Genomic DNA, 17,011 nt, shown 5'->3' with positions numbered 1-17,011 from the left:
GACTTTTAATGAACATAGTAAATTTGTTGCACCTATACAATTGTAGTAAATCATCCAACTATTTGTGTAATGTATAAATGGAGATTATCTGAAATGTATCTCATTTCTATTGTTACATGTTTGGTGTGTTTATTCTATAGGAAGATCCCTATGTTATGTACAAAAAGTCTGATAAGCCCTTGTATGGAAATGACAGATTCGAAGGATATTGCCTGGATTTGTTGAAGGAACTGTCAAATATTTTAGGCTTCATTTATGAGGTCAAACTAGTTTCTGATGGTAAATATGGAGCCCAAAACGACAAAGGAGAGTGGAATGGGATGGTCAAAGAACTCATAGATCATGTAAGAATGAATTGTTCTGTCTTTATTCTACTTTAACCTAAGATATTTTATAAGAAGTCAAGTCAAATGAAGTGTTTACATTAGCCGGAGAACTAGCCATTTTCACAGAGCAGAAAAGCCCTTGAACAAAGACAAGTACTTAGGGTCTGCATTTTGGGGGGAAATCCTCCCCCCTGGTGCTGGGGTATTCTAGGAGGGAAAAAATACATTCCCCCACACTGAAGACCTGATCCATGGCTACAATGACAGCCCTGAGACTACAGTAGTTCCCCCAGCACCTGGGCCCTTACTCTGCAGCAATGATAATTAAATGTCCACAGCAATAGACCCAATCTCCCCTGCACAACAGTAGGCAAGGAGCTGCTGCATTTCACTGCTCTGCAGTTCATGAGCAGTGCTGAGCCCCCCTGCAGGCTCTGCAAATCATGCCCTACCCTATCCATTGGAAAGGTGCCCGTATTTTTGCATCAAAGGATCTTGGTGTCTGCAAAGACAAGGAAAAGCTTTGATTTGTTTGAGTGCTCACTTCCCATGAACAATATTTCAGACATGTCCATTATGCTTCTGGTAACCTCCTAATAATGCACTGTTTTGCCACAGTTTCTTGATGTAAACTGTTTCAGTCATACTGAAATTACTATAGCTCTTCTGAAGTAGTTTTCTGCCCACAATGACCTTTAATAAGGAAACCAAGAATTTTTATTTTAGACTCAATTACAGTTCAGCTTCTAGGCAAAACTAAACATGTTTTAGCTTGTTTAATACCCATGGGAAAAGGTGGAAGGAATAAAAATATGCTTATTGAATGCAAAGAAAATGAAAATATTTTCCAATTTGTGTTCCAGAAAGCTGATCTGGCAGTTGCTCCTCTCACTATCACCTACGTAAGGGAGAAAGTAATTGACTTTTCAAAACCCTTCATGACGCTTGGGATCAGTATTTTGTACCGGAAACCCAATGGCACAAATCCTGGTGTTTTCTCCTTTCTCAACCCTCTTTCTCCTGATATTTGGATGTATGTCCTCCTAGCCTGCCTTGGAGTCAGTTGTGTACTCTTTGTAATTGCAAGGTAAGTTTAAAGACTGTGTGAGAGACGACCTCTTTACTTCCCTTTTATCATATATATGTTGCACTGATCACACAACATATACTCACTCCACAAATGACAATTTAATGATATTCTAGGAATTTTATACAGTACCAAAAACATTGCATTCCAGAGGGGTTGTCTTGCATTATTTTTATATGAAAATAAATCTTCTTAGCCTGATGGGATTGTTCTTTACTTAAGAGTTTAAGGGAGAAAAAATAAAATTGATAAAATCTGTCATCAGTTACTTAATAGAAATGAAAATACTGCATACAACTGCTTTTCAGCATATAGTTACTCCTTCATAAACACTGCACTTTTCAACTAACAGTGCATACAGTTAAAAGCCAAGAGAGTATCTGAAAATCTTTGTTGCTGAAGGGTGGAAGTCAGCTCAGATCAATTCACTCTGAAAATTCAAAATAGCATAACAAAGAACCCAAGGGCTTCGCTCTGCAAGATGTTCCCATACCTCTCTCTAAAGTGAATTGTCACAGGAGGTACAAAGCATAGTGTACTCTCAAATCCCAAGTGACAGCTTTATACAGGAAGGCACTTATGATCCAGGGGAGCATGTGTTTAACTTCAATAGGACTTAAACTGGGCTTAAAATTAAGCATATGCTTAAATGCTCTCCTGAATCAGGGCCTCTGCTAACAATGAACTCCTAACCCATGGAAGAGCAAACTCCTAATAGAATACAACAAGTTTAGAAATGACAAGTTTAGAAATGAGGGGAGTGGGAGGGGACTTGATTAATGAAAACTTCAACAAATTGTGTTTAAAAACTGAAAAGGAAAAATATGAAAATATGATTGACAGAGTTCACCAATACTCCTTTCTTAGCAATTCTGGAGTCTGATGTTCCAATCTCATTCTTACATGAATAGTTCATATATAAGTAGTCACATTAACTTCAGTGCTACTACTGCTATAAATAAGGGTTAGCCATTTGAATAAAGGTTTGTGGGATCAGACATCTACACTGCATATGAAACTTTCCAAGATATCCCTTCCTAAGGAATTTCAATATTTTATATATAAAATATTAATTCAACATTCCTTGGATGCCATATTTGAAACATATTATTTTTTTTCTGATGGTCTTTGATATCCATACTAAGACTCTGTAAAAAGTCATATTTATTTTTACTTTTTCCACTATTTGCAATTATAATTTTCATCACTATTTATTGAACATTTTCCAACATTCCTCCTCCTTCCTAGGAATATACATAAAAATATTTGTCTGGGTTATTGGTTTTTCCATTACCAACAATTATTTTTTTCTTCTGACACTCTGTAAAGCTTTTCCTCCAATTTTATAATGTATTACTTTGAATATAAAACAATGACATAATTCACACTAATGAAGGAAAGAGCATCAGAGTAGATACTCCAAGAAAACAAGTTTCAAATAATGTAACTCTTCATGGTCTAACATTTATATAATACGGGTAGCTATAGGATAATATATAAAGCTGTAATGTTGTATTGTTGAAATTCTAAATATTACTCACATCAGAGTAAAGATACAATGTAAACATTTAATACAAAACTCTTATAAATGCTCATGTAACCCTTCTGCCCATCTGAGTTGGCAGCAACAAGGGCTGGGTTCAGCATCTAGGGGTTCCGTTTCAATAACACAATGCAAAGCCGTCTCGAGCCCCCAGCCAGTGACCTGGGACAATTACATACCACCCGCAGGTGCCTCTAAGAGGCAATACTTCCCCTTGCGCAAGCACAGTCTCTGAGTGTAGCAAAATCCTTTTAATAAAGGAGGGAAACAATGCGGCATTATGTTGGGGAAACACCACAAACAGAATTCATAACACAAACCATGAGCAAAAGACCCCCCCCCCCCCGAGTCAGTTTGGCAGTATCTTTTCCCCTCAGGGTCTTAAGTACAGCAACCCAAAAAAATCACCCAAAGTCCCAAAGTCCAACACCCCAAAAGTCTCTTGAGTCCAGCAACCCCAAAATCACCCAAAAGTCCAACAACCCAAAAGTCTCTATCCCTGGTCACTGCAGCCCCAGAGTTCAAAAGTTTATCTGCAGAGTTTTACCTCCCAGCCTGGGGGGGGGAGGGGGCAGAGCAGTGTTAAGGGGCACCTTACGTAGTCCGAGGCCAACTGCCCACCTCTCCATAGGGTTCTGCTGCAGCCGTTACCACAAGCCACCCCACCAACTGCTTCACTCCTCCAGCCGTCTTGTGAGCCACCCTAGCCATTCTGCAAACTGCTCCGCTCCACTCCACCAGCTGTCCTGCGAGCTGCTCTAGTCATCCCACAAACTGCTCAGCAAAATATCTTCACACACCCCCAAGCACTCAGTAATTTCAACTTTGAGTAATTTTAGCTCTTTAGTGATTTCAGCTTGTAGTAGGGGAGCCTCAGTGCTGGTGCACCATTGGCCCAAAGTGAATACAGCTCAGCATCCTGTAACTAGACTCCTAATGGAATTAAAATTAGCTCTGATATTCCACAGTAGAGAGAGGAGGTGCAATTGGTATTTCAGGTCTTCAAAAGGGGCCCATACCAGCAGGTACAAATACCTGTCCCCAGCACCTCTCAATTCACTGGGTTTTGGAACCCATGTCCCTTGTCTAGCGAATGCTACTTAGTTGATGGCGAGTCCCTCTGTCATAAAACACTTTCATTGTCCTTGATTCACATAATCAGGACAATTGTCCTGCCCCAATAATAGAGAAACTGGGGATCCCACAGCAGCCAAAGTGACCATTTAGGCTGCTGTGGGTTCATGCTAGGTGGGGTGGGTGTGCCTCTGCAAACAAGATCATCCCCTGAAGTTCTTTTCCACAGCTTGCCACAGTTCACCACCAGATGTCAAGGTAGAGCTCATCCTGACTCCGCTTACACTCAAACTAATTTGAGTCAATTAAAATTGTATCTTTTGATTCCAGAGACCACATTGAAAGAGCAAATGTAATAAAATAGCATCATAATAGCCTCATGTTAGTCATTCCGATAATATGTATACACACAGTCTGATTTACTATACAGCTCTGAGATAAGTTACATAGTTCTTGTTATGAGTTCCCTGCACCACAAATTATGATTTCTTTTAATTGGTGAGCTCCCTTATTTACAAGAGCAGTCCCACAGAGGTCAGTTGGATGTGGTTGTGTATTTCTTTATGGCCCACAGAACAGTTTTCTTTTCAAGTGGATGCACTGTCCAAATGCACTCTTTCATATATGTCAAACTTTGTCTGCTTGCTGGTTTCAGCACCAGTGCCCAAGGCAAACTACAGTGATGGGGGAAATTTGTAGGTTTTGTTGTTGTTTTGTTTTAAACTGCTTAGAGTGTGGGTAGAGGATCACGGGACAACTCATTAGTGTAGATCCTGGGTGACAGAAAGAGTTCATCCATCACTGACGGCTAATCTCATATCAGCCACAAGACTGTGCACAATTAGTCATGATTTCCCACAAGCTCTTGCAGTAGCTCACTGTACCATGAATAATAATTCTAACTGCACACAAATCATCGTCTCATTCATGGCTGATATTAAATCTGCCCATCGGTGACAGATTAACTTCGTTCTGTTGTTGTGCGCCAAGACTAAAAACATCCCACAGCCTTCTCCACCCAGGAACACGGAGAAGGAAAAAAAAAAAAGCAAGCCCGAGTTTGCCCTCAGCCCTGTAAATCCTCTAGGAAAACCATGTCAAGCTCAGAAAACAGACAAAGCTTTAAGTATATGAAAGAATGCACTGGATATGCCAAGTAGTCAAGAAAGCCACCCAATGGGCTATACCCAAATGCATGCCCAAATGAACACAAACAAAAAAGAGGAAAATAATATTGAATCATCATCCCTTGTGTTTCACTCTCTCAACTGCTAAACATTACTCCCTTTACGTAAAACCAGTACTTTGCCCCTGGAACAATGATAATTCTCATTTTCTAATTTTTTTAAAAAATCCTTAGAAATATCAAGCTTTATTATTCTTGCTGATCATTTATTTAGGAAAACAGGAGACTCAGGGCCCAATTCAGCAAATGACTTAATAAAGTTTTATTCATGTCAATGGAACTTAAAAGCCTGCTTGAGTGCTTTGCTGAACTGGTATCTAGAAGCAGTGCTAAATTAGTTGGCAAATAGTTATGCTGAAGGTGTTCAGTAAACACCTGACGTTTAAACTATAACAAATAAACTTCATTGTTTATTGCTGCATTTTCATTGAGACAACTATTCAGGGATAATATTTATGGACATGTCTGTTGTACTTCTAAAGATTTTTTTTTCAGTGGCATGACTCATATCTTAGTTCTCCTTAGGTCTTACGTAGCATTACCATTGTTATTTAAATTTTGTATAAAATGCCATAATTATTAAACAAATAGCTATGCCTTATCACTATTTGTAAAGTTACTGATTTTTACAGTTTCTTTTTAATTCTTCTCCACATTAGCTGTGACTACACTAATAATATTCTGCTAAAATGTCTCTCTGTTGCCACCTTCATTTCATCTCCACTGGTGATATCAGTGGTGGAAGTGCTAGCATAGGTGTCTATCAATGATATAGGCATAATGTCATCAAACTTTGCTCATAGAAACCCTACATGAGGTAATGCTTAACTGCCAGCAACCTATAACATCTTGTCTACACTACTGCTCCCACTGATGGAAACAAATCAGGAGAAACAACAGTGAAAATATTAAGAGAAATTTCCTAGGTTAGCCAAGTCCTCGAATAGAATCATTGACCTGCCCCTCCTCTGTTCATTGCATCAACATTTTATACGGTACATTACACAGAATAAGGTGCATAACAAGAAAATCTGATATTTAATTCTAATAGAGAATGAGTCACTGATATACTAGCACAAAAATTTTAAAAATATCAACTGTAGTTACTTTTGCTCTTTGAATAATCAAAAGGTCATATAATAAAATAAAGCCTTTCTAGTCTGGCAGAAGTGGTTCTGCCGACTGAATTTTATTGCTATTTTCTAGCAGTTGCCATTTTATTCCTTCTGTTGTAGACACATTTTTGTCTAAGCTACAGAATATGTTTATTACTTAAAAAAATGTAAGAGCCCAGCCCTGCTCAATTTGCAGTGCAAGACTCCCAGCAAAATATCATGCGCAATTACTGTTTTACACTCCTTGTAACATGTTGACATTGTAATTCAGTGTGTGTGAATGCCCAACAGAAGGCCTTTGCACTTTGATGGCTTATATGCAAGTTAGCTGGCACACAGGCCATGGCTCACAGGGATGAGTTTCACCCTTTGTGCACAAATCTAGTTAAGAACAATTTCATTGTAGAAAGGTGGTTTTCACTCTATTAGCACAGTGAAAAACTTGCTGGAATGTAATGGTTTTGTTTTGTTTTTGTTTTTTTTAAAGGGTGTATGTAGAAATTTTTTGTCTTTAATCTTTATATTGCCTCTTGCAATTATGTTTAACAACTATTGTACTTGTGATGATGATATTGTTTAGTTAATGGCATCTTAAGCTACCTACTGTTTCAATTAGTACGTTCATTACTATCAGCGTTCATTAATTCAGCTTAGCGTAGCGCTCTGGTTGCAAGAGTGCATAAATTCAAAGCTTAATTATATTGCTGAAACAGTAATTAAAATGTATTAGCATGGCATTGTCAATTAAAGCTATATTCATAAACTTCAGCAAGAATGTACCTAATGTGCCCTGCAGAGCTGAGAAGCAGCAGGCACAGTACCACAGGGAGGAACAATCTTTAAAGTAACTTTGCCAACTATTTTGCAGGCCATAATAGGGTATAGATTTTGCATTTTCAGCAAGGTGCGCTGGGAAATAAGCACTATTCTTCCCCTCATTAAGTGGAAACTGTCTGCCTAATTCTCTGTACATGGTACTGAAAATATTCCCTATGGTTTTTAAGCATTGAAATTACTTCCACAACGTAGCAACAACTTATTAAAGTGCTATAACCTCACTGTTGGAGAAAGTGCCACAAAAATGAATATCATAACACCAACAGGTCTTGTAATATAGTTTTTTTTGTCATGTCCGATGCCAGTTCTTTATATAGAGAGTACTCCAAAGGCACTGCTTTTAGAGCGCCATTTTTCTTTTGTGCTTCACCAGGGAGCAGCTACATGGAATCAGTGCATCCCCTTCTCTGCAGGTCATCAATCGCGTGGCTAAGAGAATTACTGGGAACTTTAAAAGAAACAGTAGTCTTATATTTGAGGATTAAAGTCAAAGAGCATTAGGATTAATGAAGTAGGGCTTATGCTAAAACTGGAGCTCTGAAAGCCCCTCCCTGCACTGCAGTGCTGCTCTACAGCTTGCATACCATAGCGGGATACATATCTATGCTTTAGTTTTGGTTATTTTCTTTATTAATCTTTTCATTTTCTGCATTCTTTAGCAGGTTTGCTGGTTCAGTGTGTATTTTATCTGATGTTTACAGACTGTTTCTGTTAACTACCACAGGTTTACACCCTATGAGTGGTATAACCCCCACCCGTGCAACCCTGATTCAGATGTGGTGGAAAACAATTTTACTTTACTAAATAGTTTCTGGTTTGGAGTTGGAGCTCTCATGCAGCAAGGTACACAGGTCACACATCATTATTGCACACATCCCACAGTCTGCTCAAGGGCTTCTGTGCTGGTAAACTCCACCATCTGTAGCTACCACATATATTGTAAAACCTGATCTCAGACATTAAAAGAGCAGATTACACAGTGAAGTGGGGATAAGGAGGGAAGGGAAATGAAACTGACACCTGCTTAAATACAAAATATGGAAACCGCAGAAATTAGAAGGGAAAATATACAAGAAAGTATAAAGTCAGCTGTCCCATATGGGAGCTTCTGTGGACAAAACAGAAAATAATAGCCAGATAACTACAAAGGTATTTTTATTGATGAGAAATCTAAAATTCCTACACTGAAAACAGGAAAAATCTCTATTCATGTAGGCTTCACCCCAATATAGACAGTAATAGCCATAGCGATTCTGGAACACATACAGGACCAGCCAGTCAAAAGGTATTACTTCACAAAGATTGTTAAGTTTTGTTGGCAATTGTCAAACTTTTATTTCAAACCAAAACAAAACCTATTTTTTATTGGCTTTTCTGCAGGTTTGAGTCCCATGCTCTTGTAAATGCATCCAACCTTAGAATTAGCCAAGTCAAGTCCCAGTTGCTGCTGAATTCTGGAAACTGCACCCAGATACTCGCATGACAATGAAGGGCAGCGAAGTGCACTCGATATGGGAAGTCACGCAGATACATGTGCTAAACACTTATGCTTATGGCGTGTGTATACTGAGGCTTCTCATTAAAGGGCTATATTGTATCAATATGGGGCTCCATTCAACCTCTCTGAAAACATTTCCCCCCCTCCAAAAAAAGGCAACACATAGAGGAAGTCACAGCAATATATTGGTATTAAATTCCCAAATATTTAAGAAAGGAAGGAATACCTACATTCATTCAGGTACAGTTTATTCTTTTCATAGGCGTGAATACCAATTTGGATTTTGTAAATAAATAAATAAATAATGAAGGAATTTTTCTTAGACAGGGTAGTGAAGAAATTTCACATTGTAACTAGGAAAATACATCCACACAGTTTTATTGGTATATTCATAGGAGACACATATCTTCACCAAAATTATTTTGAAGAAGATTGGAGATAAGGTGTTTTTGTTTTTTACAATGTATCTGTAAAGTACAGATTAAGGTTTTACAGTATCAAACAGGTGTGTGTATATAATTGTGACTGCCTTTTGTGTGAGAGTGCCCCAAGATTTTGTGTTTTTAATGTCCTGCCTTTTTGGAGTTTACCATCATCCACAGCAAACTGTGGGATGCAGTGTCTACTAGTTACCACTACCTTGGGTACATGACAGTCAGCCCCAACCAGACTCTGCTTGTCTTTCAAGAAGCTTTACAAAAACATTTGTAAGGCGAAGCAAACGTTTCCATGTACAAACTTGTGATACGTGTGACTGTAAGTGCACCGTCAGTAACATGTAGAGTTTGAACAAGAGATGAATGGTTGCTAACCTCTGCATCTATTGTTATGCTCTTTCTTGTTAACAGAAGCTGCTTGTTGTGCTTGATTGGAAGCCACTTGTTTATTAAATTTTAAAATGTGATGATCAGACTTTCTCTTTTCTACAGAGCGTGAGCAAAGTCTGGATCAGGATTGGCTGTCATGTCTGCCATAAAAAGGCACTAGAGAGACTTCAGCAAGTATTGTCTCTGACCCTGAATCTTGCTAGTAACATTTTACTTAGATGTTATTTCCCCATTCCTTTGAAGTTCTCAATCCAGATATTTCCTCTGGTCTTTGAAGGTATCCAAACATGGCATACTTCTAATTATAGTGAGCAGATAATTGAAAAAATGTATGAGAAACTATTACTTTTAAAAGCTCAAGTGACCTACTAAGGCCCGAATTCAACAAAATGCATAAGCACATTCTTACCTTTAAAGATAGAACTTAAGTCTCACAAGATTACACCAATGAAACAAAAGCATGTGCTTATGCACTTTGCTGAATCAGGTTCCAAGAGACGGTGAATACTGAAAAAATCACGGGCCTGATCCTGCAATACCCTGAACCCCACTCAACTCCTATTGACTTTTGTGAGAGTTGAGGGTGCTCAGCATCTTACAAGATCAATCGCCCTGCTTATAACATTCTGTGGCAGGTTAAAATGTACTGTCCTTAGTTTAATAAGATTAAAGATTTTCTGTTTCATTTATACAACTAATTTGCCACTGGAGAAAACCATTGGAGTATTATAATTTTGCCAAAAAGCTACAGTAGCCAAGAGTTTCTTCACCTCCATCTATTATCATGTACCTCTAACTGTAAGGCTACACTATCAGCTTTTATGGCAAGCTGCTAGGGTTTCTGAAGTTTCGTTGCTATTACTATCACTATACATTAAAACTAGGATTGTACCAGTGTCTAACTACATCTTTTATATTCCTACAACTATTTAGGCTTTTAGAAAATGACATCTTCATGAAGATCTGAATCAGCATACCAAGCAGCCTGCTCTTACGTTTGCTAGGTCAACAACAGTTTAGCAATAAATACATCCTTAGGAGTAAAAAATCATGTTTCACTACATTTAAAAAAATCTAGTCTGATAAAGCACCAAGAAAAGCACAATTAACAAACATAAATCTGGATGAATCTGCAGCTCTTGAAATGATACATTAAGATCCCTGAAATTAAATAGGAACCTCTACTTTTAGACTGTTGGCCTAGTTTAAAATCAGTGCAACACAAAGGCTACACACGGCAGGAAGTCAGCTTTGCTGTTACCTGTCATAATTTGGTAGCTACATCAATATGCTCAGAGCCCTCAGCTATGCTTAGCTCTGACCTTTAAGAGAGATGTACATATATTTATAAAAAGCTAAATTAAATCTGTTTGCCTGTGGTTTGGAAGATTATTACCCTTTCAACTTTTGTTCAAATTGTATAAAGTTTTTATGTTAAAATCTTCCAAGGCCTTAAATACCTTCTGTGAAATGTCTGAAGTTCCTAATCATTAAGTAGCTCAGATGACATAACACTTCAACAACAGGGATCTTTCTCTAACAATAATGAATATTAGTTAAATCAAATTCTGTACACACTCAGACCCCAGTTCAGCCAGCAATTAAGCATTTGCTTAAGTCCATCCTTTTTCAACAAAACACTTATGCACTGTGCTTAACTCTGATGTTAAACTGAAGTCAATTGACTATGAGCACACAATCAAGTGCGTGTCTGAATCTGGGCCTTAAACCTCAGGCAATCCACTGAAGTCAGCAAGACTGTATACTGTGTCAGTCGGGGCAGAATTTGGCTCATAATGTTTAGGAGTACTTTGCTTCACAGCTGGGATCAAATTCAACCCACCTGAGTCACTTATATGCCCTTAAAAAGTAAAATTAAACATACATTTATTGTCCTAGTCTCACAATGGCAACAGCAAATACCCCCCCTCCAAAAAAAGCAAATACAGTACAGAACTGTGTTAAATATAAACTATTAATAAAATAAAGGGAAAGCAGCATTTTTCTTCTGCATAGTAAAGTTTCAAAGCTGTATTGCTCAGTTGTAAACTTTTGAAAGACCAACCATAACATTTTGTTCAGAGTTACAAATAACCTCCATTCCCAAGGTGTTCAAACCTCTGAGGTTCTACTGTATTGTTCTTCTGAAGGTTTAAGGCTTAAAGCCTCATTAGAGTACTTGTCACAAGCAGTTAAGATACAGATAAATGGCTAGTATAGCTTGCTAGGAGTCTAAAAGGTTAACTCCAAAGGTGACATTATCTCAAAGACAAATTGGTGTTTAGACCCATGGATAATCATGCGTTTGTTAGGTATTATGGCATACATCCCCTTCAAAGTATGTTACCATTATTAATGTTATCTGTACATATGTGAGATTACTGTGTAGATTTCTTTTATTATTCTGTGGTTCATAAATGTATTATGCTCCTAAAAATAATCTACTGCCAGAGAAAGACTTCTTTCAACATGTTTTAATATGATTGTTTTGATGATATTATAACAGGATCAGAGCTGATGCCTAAAGCTCTTTCTACCAGAATAGTTGGAGGAATATGGTGGTTTTTCACCTTAATCATAATCTCATCCTACACTGCCAACTTGGCTGCCTTCCTGACAGTTGAGAGAATGGAATCCCCCATTGATTCAGCAGATGATTTGGCAAAGCAAACCAAGATAGAATATGGGGCTGTTAGAGATGGATCAACAATGACCTTCTTCAAGGTAAAATAGTACCAGATGGTTTTGTACTGTCAGAATTGTAACCTTTCACTAATAGATTCTGAAATGTGGAACGGAATGAGAAATTTTGAAAACATTAGTTTAGTAAAATTAAGCAGTTATAACAAATCCCTAATCCACAGAGCATCCGCCAGGAATCTACACATGAGTGATGGGGAAGGTTGTGTTACATGCATGTTTCCTTCTGCCAACCAGCAGGAAATTGCCACAAATAGATTACAGTCTGACACAGTACCACCTTTAGTGAACGGTCCTCAGTACGGTGGCTGCTCCCTAAGAATGGAGGGCTCTGGGGCAGCTACAATCTGGAAAGTCCCTGCTAGAACAGGCCCAATCCAAGAGGGAATAAAGGACTCTGGGAAAATGTACAGGCACAAAGTCTCTGCTGGAATAGCCCCACGCCTTTAGTGAACCCCCAAGATCTATACAGTCTGGGGCCCAACCACCTCCTCCTTTTGAGAAAGGCAAACCCATACCCTAGCCAAAAGAATTTAGTGAAAACTCTGCCAGGAGGACCTCCACAGTTTTGTCCCATCAGGGTCCATTACCACTAGCTATTCTTCAGTCTTCAAAAGGGGGCTGTTTGGCCCGAAGTTTATAATAAGTAATTTTCTAAGATAGCTACTTGATCTTGCAAAGCAATTGGAAAAATACAAAATAGTTAATTTGCTTTTAAAAATATTCTATATAAAGAATATAGATTTAAAGTTTAACAAATATAATTATTAAGTGAGACCATTTTCTAGTGCAATTGCTTCAGTAGATAGTTAAATTCCTTTTGATAATCAGCTTAAATTATATATAAAATGAATGGATCTCAAAATGTCAATACATATACTAACAAGTTACAAATATGGAAAATGTACAAAAAACATCCCATGGCAATTAGCACTAATTAGCAGCTTTGTTCTCACACCCAGGAGGAAATCCAAGGATTGAATGTACCTAGGTAAGTATCAATATCTTGCTCCTCAGTGTGGTATCTGAGCATCTTTTAACTAACCTTTAGGAAGCAGTCCTTCCAAAGAGAATGAGAATGAGTCACATTGGTGAAGCAACATGTGGGAAAAATAGCTTCTGCTACTGTGTCATAGATGTTCTGTGAATCAACATTTCAGTTACTGGTGTTATCAGTTTGACATCTTAAGTGAGTATTTTAAAAAGGTCTGTGGCAGACCTGGCAATTTAACCTAGATGCCTCAAATCCCAGTGCAGTACCTTAACCACAAGACTATCTTCAGATGAAGAAAGATTCTTTATATACAAATAAAGAAAAGTAATGGATTGCAGTTCAAATATTTGGATCATGTCCCAAAACTAGTAACTTTCAAAAAGGATTCTGCAGTAGTTTGCTACATCTTACATGGCCACCCTGTTTTTAGCAGTTAAGGGTAAATTCCTCTCTTGCTGCCCCTGCTTACTTCCATCTATCATTGCGGAGAGGTGACTGTGTATTTGAATAAGAGAATAAACAATGTTTTTTTCAAAGCCTGATTATTTAGTCAGCTTTTGAAATGACAAGTTGAAATCTCTATTAACATATGCTGGGAAACAACTCGAGAACCCTAGGAATTGTCACAAAGTAACTACAATATCACTTATTTGAATAAGGAACACCTATTAGGCTGGATAGTACTTTCTGCTACTACTTAAATGACCCCAGTAAAATTCCTTAGCCCAATTTCCCCTCATTGGCCAAGCAAGGTCACCACAATTCAGGGCCTTGAAAGATGAATCTGCACAAAGAGAGACTCCGCAGTTGTGGCTCCTGCTCTATAGCAGAGGAAATCACTGCATACCCTAAACATTGTGGAAATCAGAACAAGTTTTCCGAACCGGCTTCATTTTGCACTGGCTTTTTATGACACAAATAAAAGCGTGGAATTTTGAAGGCACAAATAAAGATGAATCAATTTTTTAAATATTGTTTTTAGCATTTAGACATCTAACTGAGGTTTCAAATAGATAATTAGGTATCAATTTTCTACAAAATTCACTCATGCTTGTGTGTGTCTGCAATTATATATGAATGATGAATGCTAGAAGTAATTTCTGTGGAGAATGGCGAAGAATTAGTTGGAAGAGTAAAAGTGATCTAGTGAAAGGTGCATGAAAAATGCAATTTCACATTTATATCACTGCTACACATGCAATACAACTAATAAATTATATACAGTACCTCTTAGAAGAGCTAAAGAGACCATTGCTCCATTGTGCTAGGTGATGTATAAAAACAAAGCAAGAAGCCAGAGCTTGCCCTGAAGAGCTTACAGCCTAAACAGATCAGAGAGACAAAGGGTGGAAAGGGAAATAGAAGTACAGACAGAGAAAATGACTTGCTCAAAATAACACACAGTAGGTTAATGGAGTTTTTTAGCGTGTAATTATTTGTAAAGCTTCAGAGATGTACATAGTACTTCACAGACATAGAAGAGACAAATCCATGTCCCCAGGATGCATTCAGTCTAAATGTTATACATACAAAGATATATATTATTTATAACTTACTATGTAGACTCATAGACTTTAAGGTCAGAAGGGACCATTATGATCATCTGTGCTACTCAACATTTCTGCAAATCAGACACCAGACTCTCAAGCCAGACACCCAGAAATGAGAAATACAGAACTGGTGAGCAGTTGTGAGAGACTGGTTTAAATGACTTGCCTAGCATCACATAGGAACAATGGCTCAGATGCGCAAAGATTCATAGGTACTGAAACCCCTAAATTCCACTACAATCCACAAAACTGTGGCTCTTGCAAAACCTATACTCAGTTGGCACCTAAGTTTTCAGGGTAAAAGTTCCCCTGGTGCCTTCATTTCCACCTCTGGGTGTGTGCCTCACAATAGGCATCTGGATGTCTATCTCCTATTTAAGTCCCAGAGTGATCCACAAAATGGGGGAAGATAGGTGCTCTTCCCCCTACCTCACCTGTGGGGCCTGAGCAGAGGCTACCTACAAGATCAGTCCTATAGCAAATTTGTGAGGGAAGGTAGTAGTGTCCCCTTTATCACTTTTAGCCTAGTGGTTAGCACATTCACCTGGTATGTGGGAGACACAGGTTCAGTTCCCCCTACTCTGCCAAATAGGGGAGAAAGGATTTGAACAGAGATTTCCCCTCTCTCTCAGAAGATTACCCTAACCACTAAGCTATGAAACATTCTGATATGGGCTCAATCTCTCCTGTTGAAGCTGTTCCACTGCAATTCCTAAATCTTTTTGCGGATCCCTGTGTGTATCTGGGCCTTTGGGGCAGAGAAAGGGATAGAATTCAACTCTCCAGGGCGGCATTCAATTGTCTTAATCATGAGATCCTTTTCTTGTAATTCCCTGCCACATTCACCATGCATCTTCCTACTTCTGCACCAAATGGAGCAGGAATCCTATGGACAATAGTCTGCTAAACTAAGCAACCCTGATTTACCCCCAAAGCAGGTCCATTTTGTGCACTGCCTGAGGCAATGATCCTGTGGGAAAAAACAGTTATGTGATCATGTAAGTAAAGACTGTCATAATGCATATGCATAAGGGGGCTGAATTAAGGTTTCCCAGGCTGTTTTAGTTCTGGCATTTCTTAACTTTTGAGTGCTTGACTTTGCAGCCTTGATAATGTTCTTTTAATGTAGTTTTTAGTGTGACATTTACTACGTTTTTTAAAAAGTAAACTGAAAAATTAGAAGTTCCATCAGGTGGCATCACATTGACACCCATGTGGATCATCAGCAGGATTGGAACCTTTAGATCCACCACAAAGACCTCTGCCACTTTAGCTAATGGAGTAACCAATAGTAGCAGTAATAAGTGGGCCTCCCTTATGTGACCACAACTAAATGGGAATGTGACACTTTGCCAGTAGGTTTCACAGATATTTGCTGATAGCAGGGGCATGGTGAGACTCAGGAATCTTGGATTCCACTACAGGCTCTGGAAGGGAGCATTTGTTAATGGGCACAGATTCTTCTGTCCCACCCCCACCAACCTGCCCCAGTACCATTCTCTTTATCTTACTGCTTGCTGTCTACATTTCTCATGTTTCTCATTCCAGTCTTCCTGCCCAACCGTTCTATTTCCTTCCTTCCCAGCTCCTCTTTTGATCTGCCTCTCTCCCCACCCCTGGCCTCCAGTTTCCTCCACCTAACCACCCACCCACATTCCTTAGCTGCACTGGCTCCCAGTTCCAATCTCCGCTTCCCTCTCTATCTAATTTCAGTGTGTCCCTATGGTCCTTTTCCCAAATCCTTGTCCAGCCAGGCAGAGAACCTGACTTCTCCTCAGGTAGGTCTCCCATCAACTTGTTCCTCCATCCCAATGGTTCTCAGTTCCAGTCTCCTTGTCCAGTCTTCACTCCATTCACTTTCCAGTACCCCTCTCTGCCCCTGACTGCCAGTTGCAGTCCCTGTCTCCCGTCCCCTCCAAATGCCCAATCCCTGCCAGGCTCCTTGTCCCAATCTACTCCACTGCTCCCCAGAGGTTCAACTCTTGTCCCTTCTGCATTTGAATCCAACAGCTTCCTCCTCTATGCTACCTGGGCTCCGGGGGTGGGGTGTGTGTAGTGGTGTCATTGAGAGTACAGAAGACATAGGCTCCATACTGTCAGTTCAGGCACCCAGACCCAACACAGCCCACAGCTGCAACAGCAGGGAAAGTCCTGCTCAGTCCAGACTGGTGCATGCTCAGTGTAGATGGAATTTAAGGGGAATTTAGCTGCTAAAATCTGAGAAGTCTTTATTGAGCATGTGCAAACTGTGATTTTTCAAAGACTTATAACTTT

At 39.0% G+C, this 17,011-nt stretch overlaps 1 protein-coding gene across 2 annotated transcripts in view; it reads left to right on the top strand.

Annotated features, from left to right (window-relative positions):
- GRIK1 (glutamate ionotropic receptor kainate type subunit 1) overlaps positions 1 to 17,011 on the top strand; it is a 281,281-nt gene that overhangs the window by 237,714 nt on the left and 26,556 nt on the right. For both annotated transcript variants that reach the window (XM_032798280.2, XM_032798281.2), the window contains exons 10-13: positions 141 to 344; positions 1,190 to 1,413; positions 7,893 to 8,011; positions 12,000 to 12,217. In XM_032798280.2, the coding sequence (XP_032654171.1) occupies positions 141 to 344; positions 1,190 to 1,413; positions 7,893 to 8,011; positions 12,000 to 12,217 (765 nt within the window). The remainder of the gene's footprint in view (positions 1 to 140; positions 345 to 1,189; positions 1,414 to 7,892; positions 8,012 to 11,999; positions 12,218 to 17,011) is intronic.

Source organism: Chelonoidis abingdonii, chromosome 1 (assembly GCF_003597395.2).
Source record: "Chelonoidis abingdonii isolate Lonesome George chromosome 1, CheloAbing_2.0, whole genome shotgun sequence".
In the NCBI taxonomy this organism is placed as follows: Eukaryota; Metazoa; Chordata; order Testudines; family Testudinidae; genus Chelonoidis; species Chelonoidis abingdonii.
The sequence above is the reverse complement of the archived record's forward strand: the minus strand, read 5'-3'. Positions and strand labels throughout refer to the sequence as shown.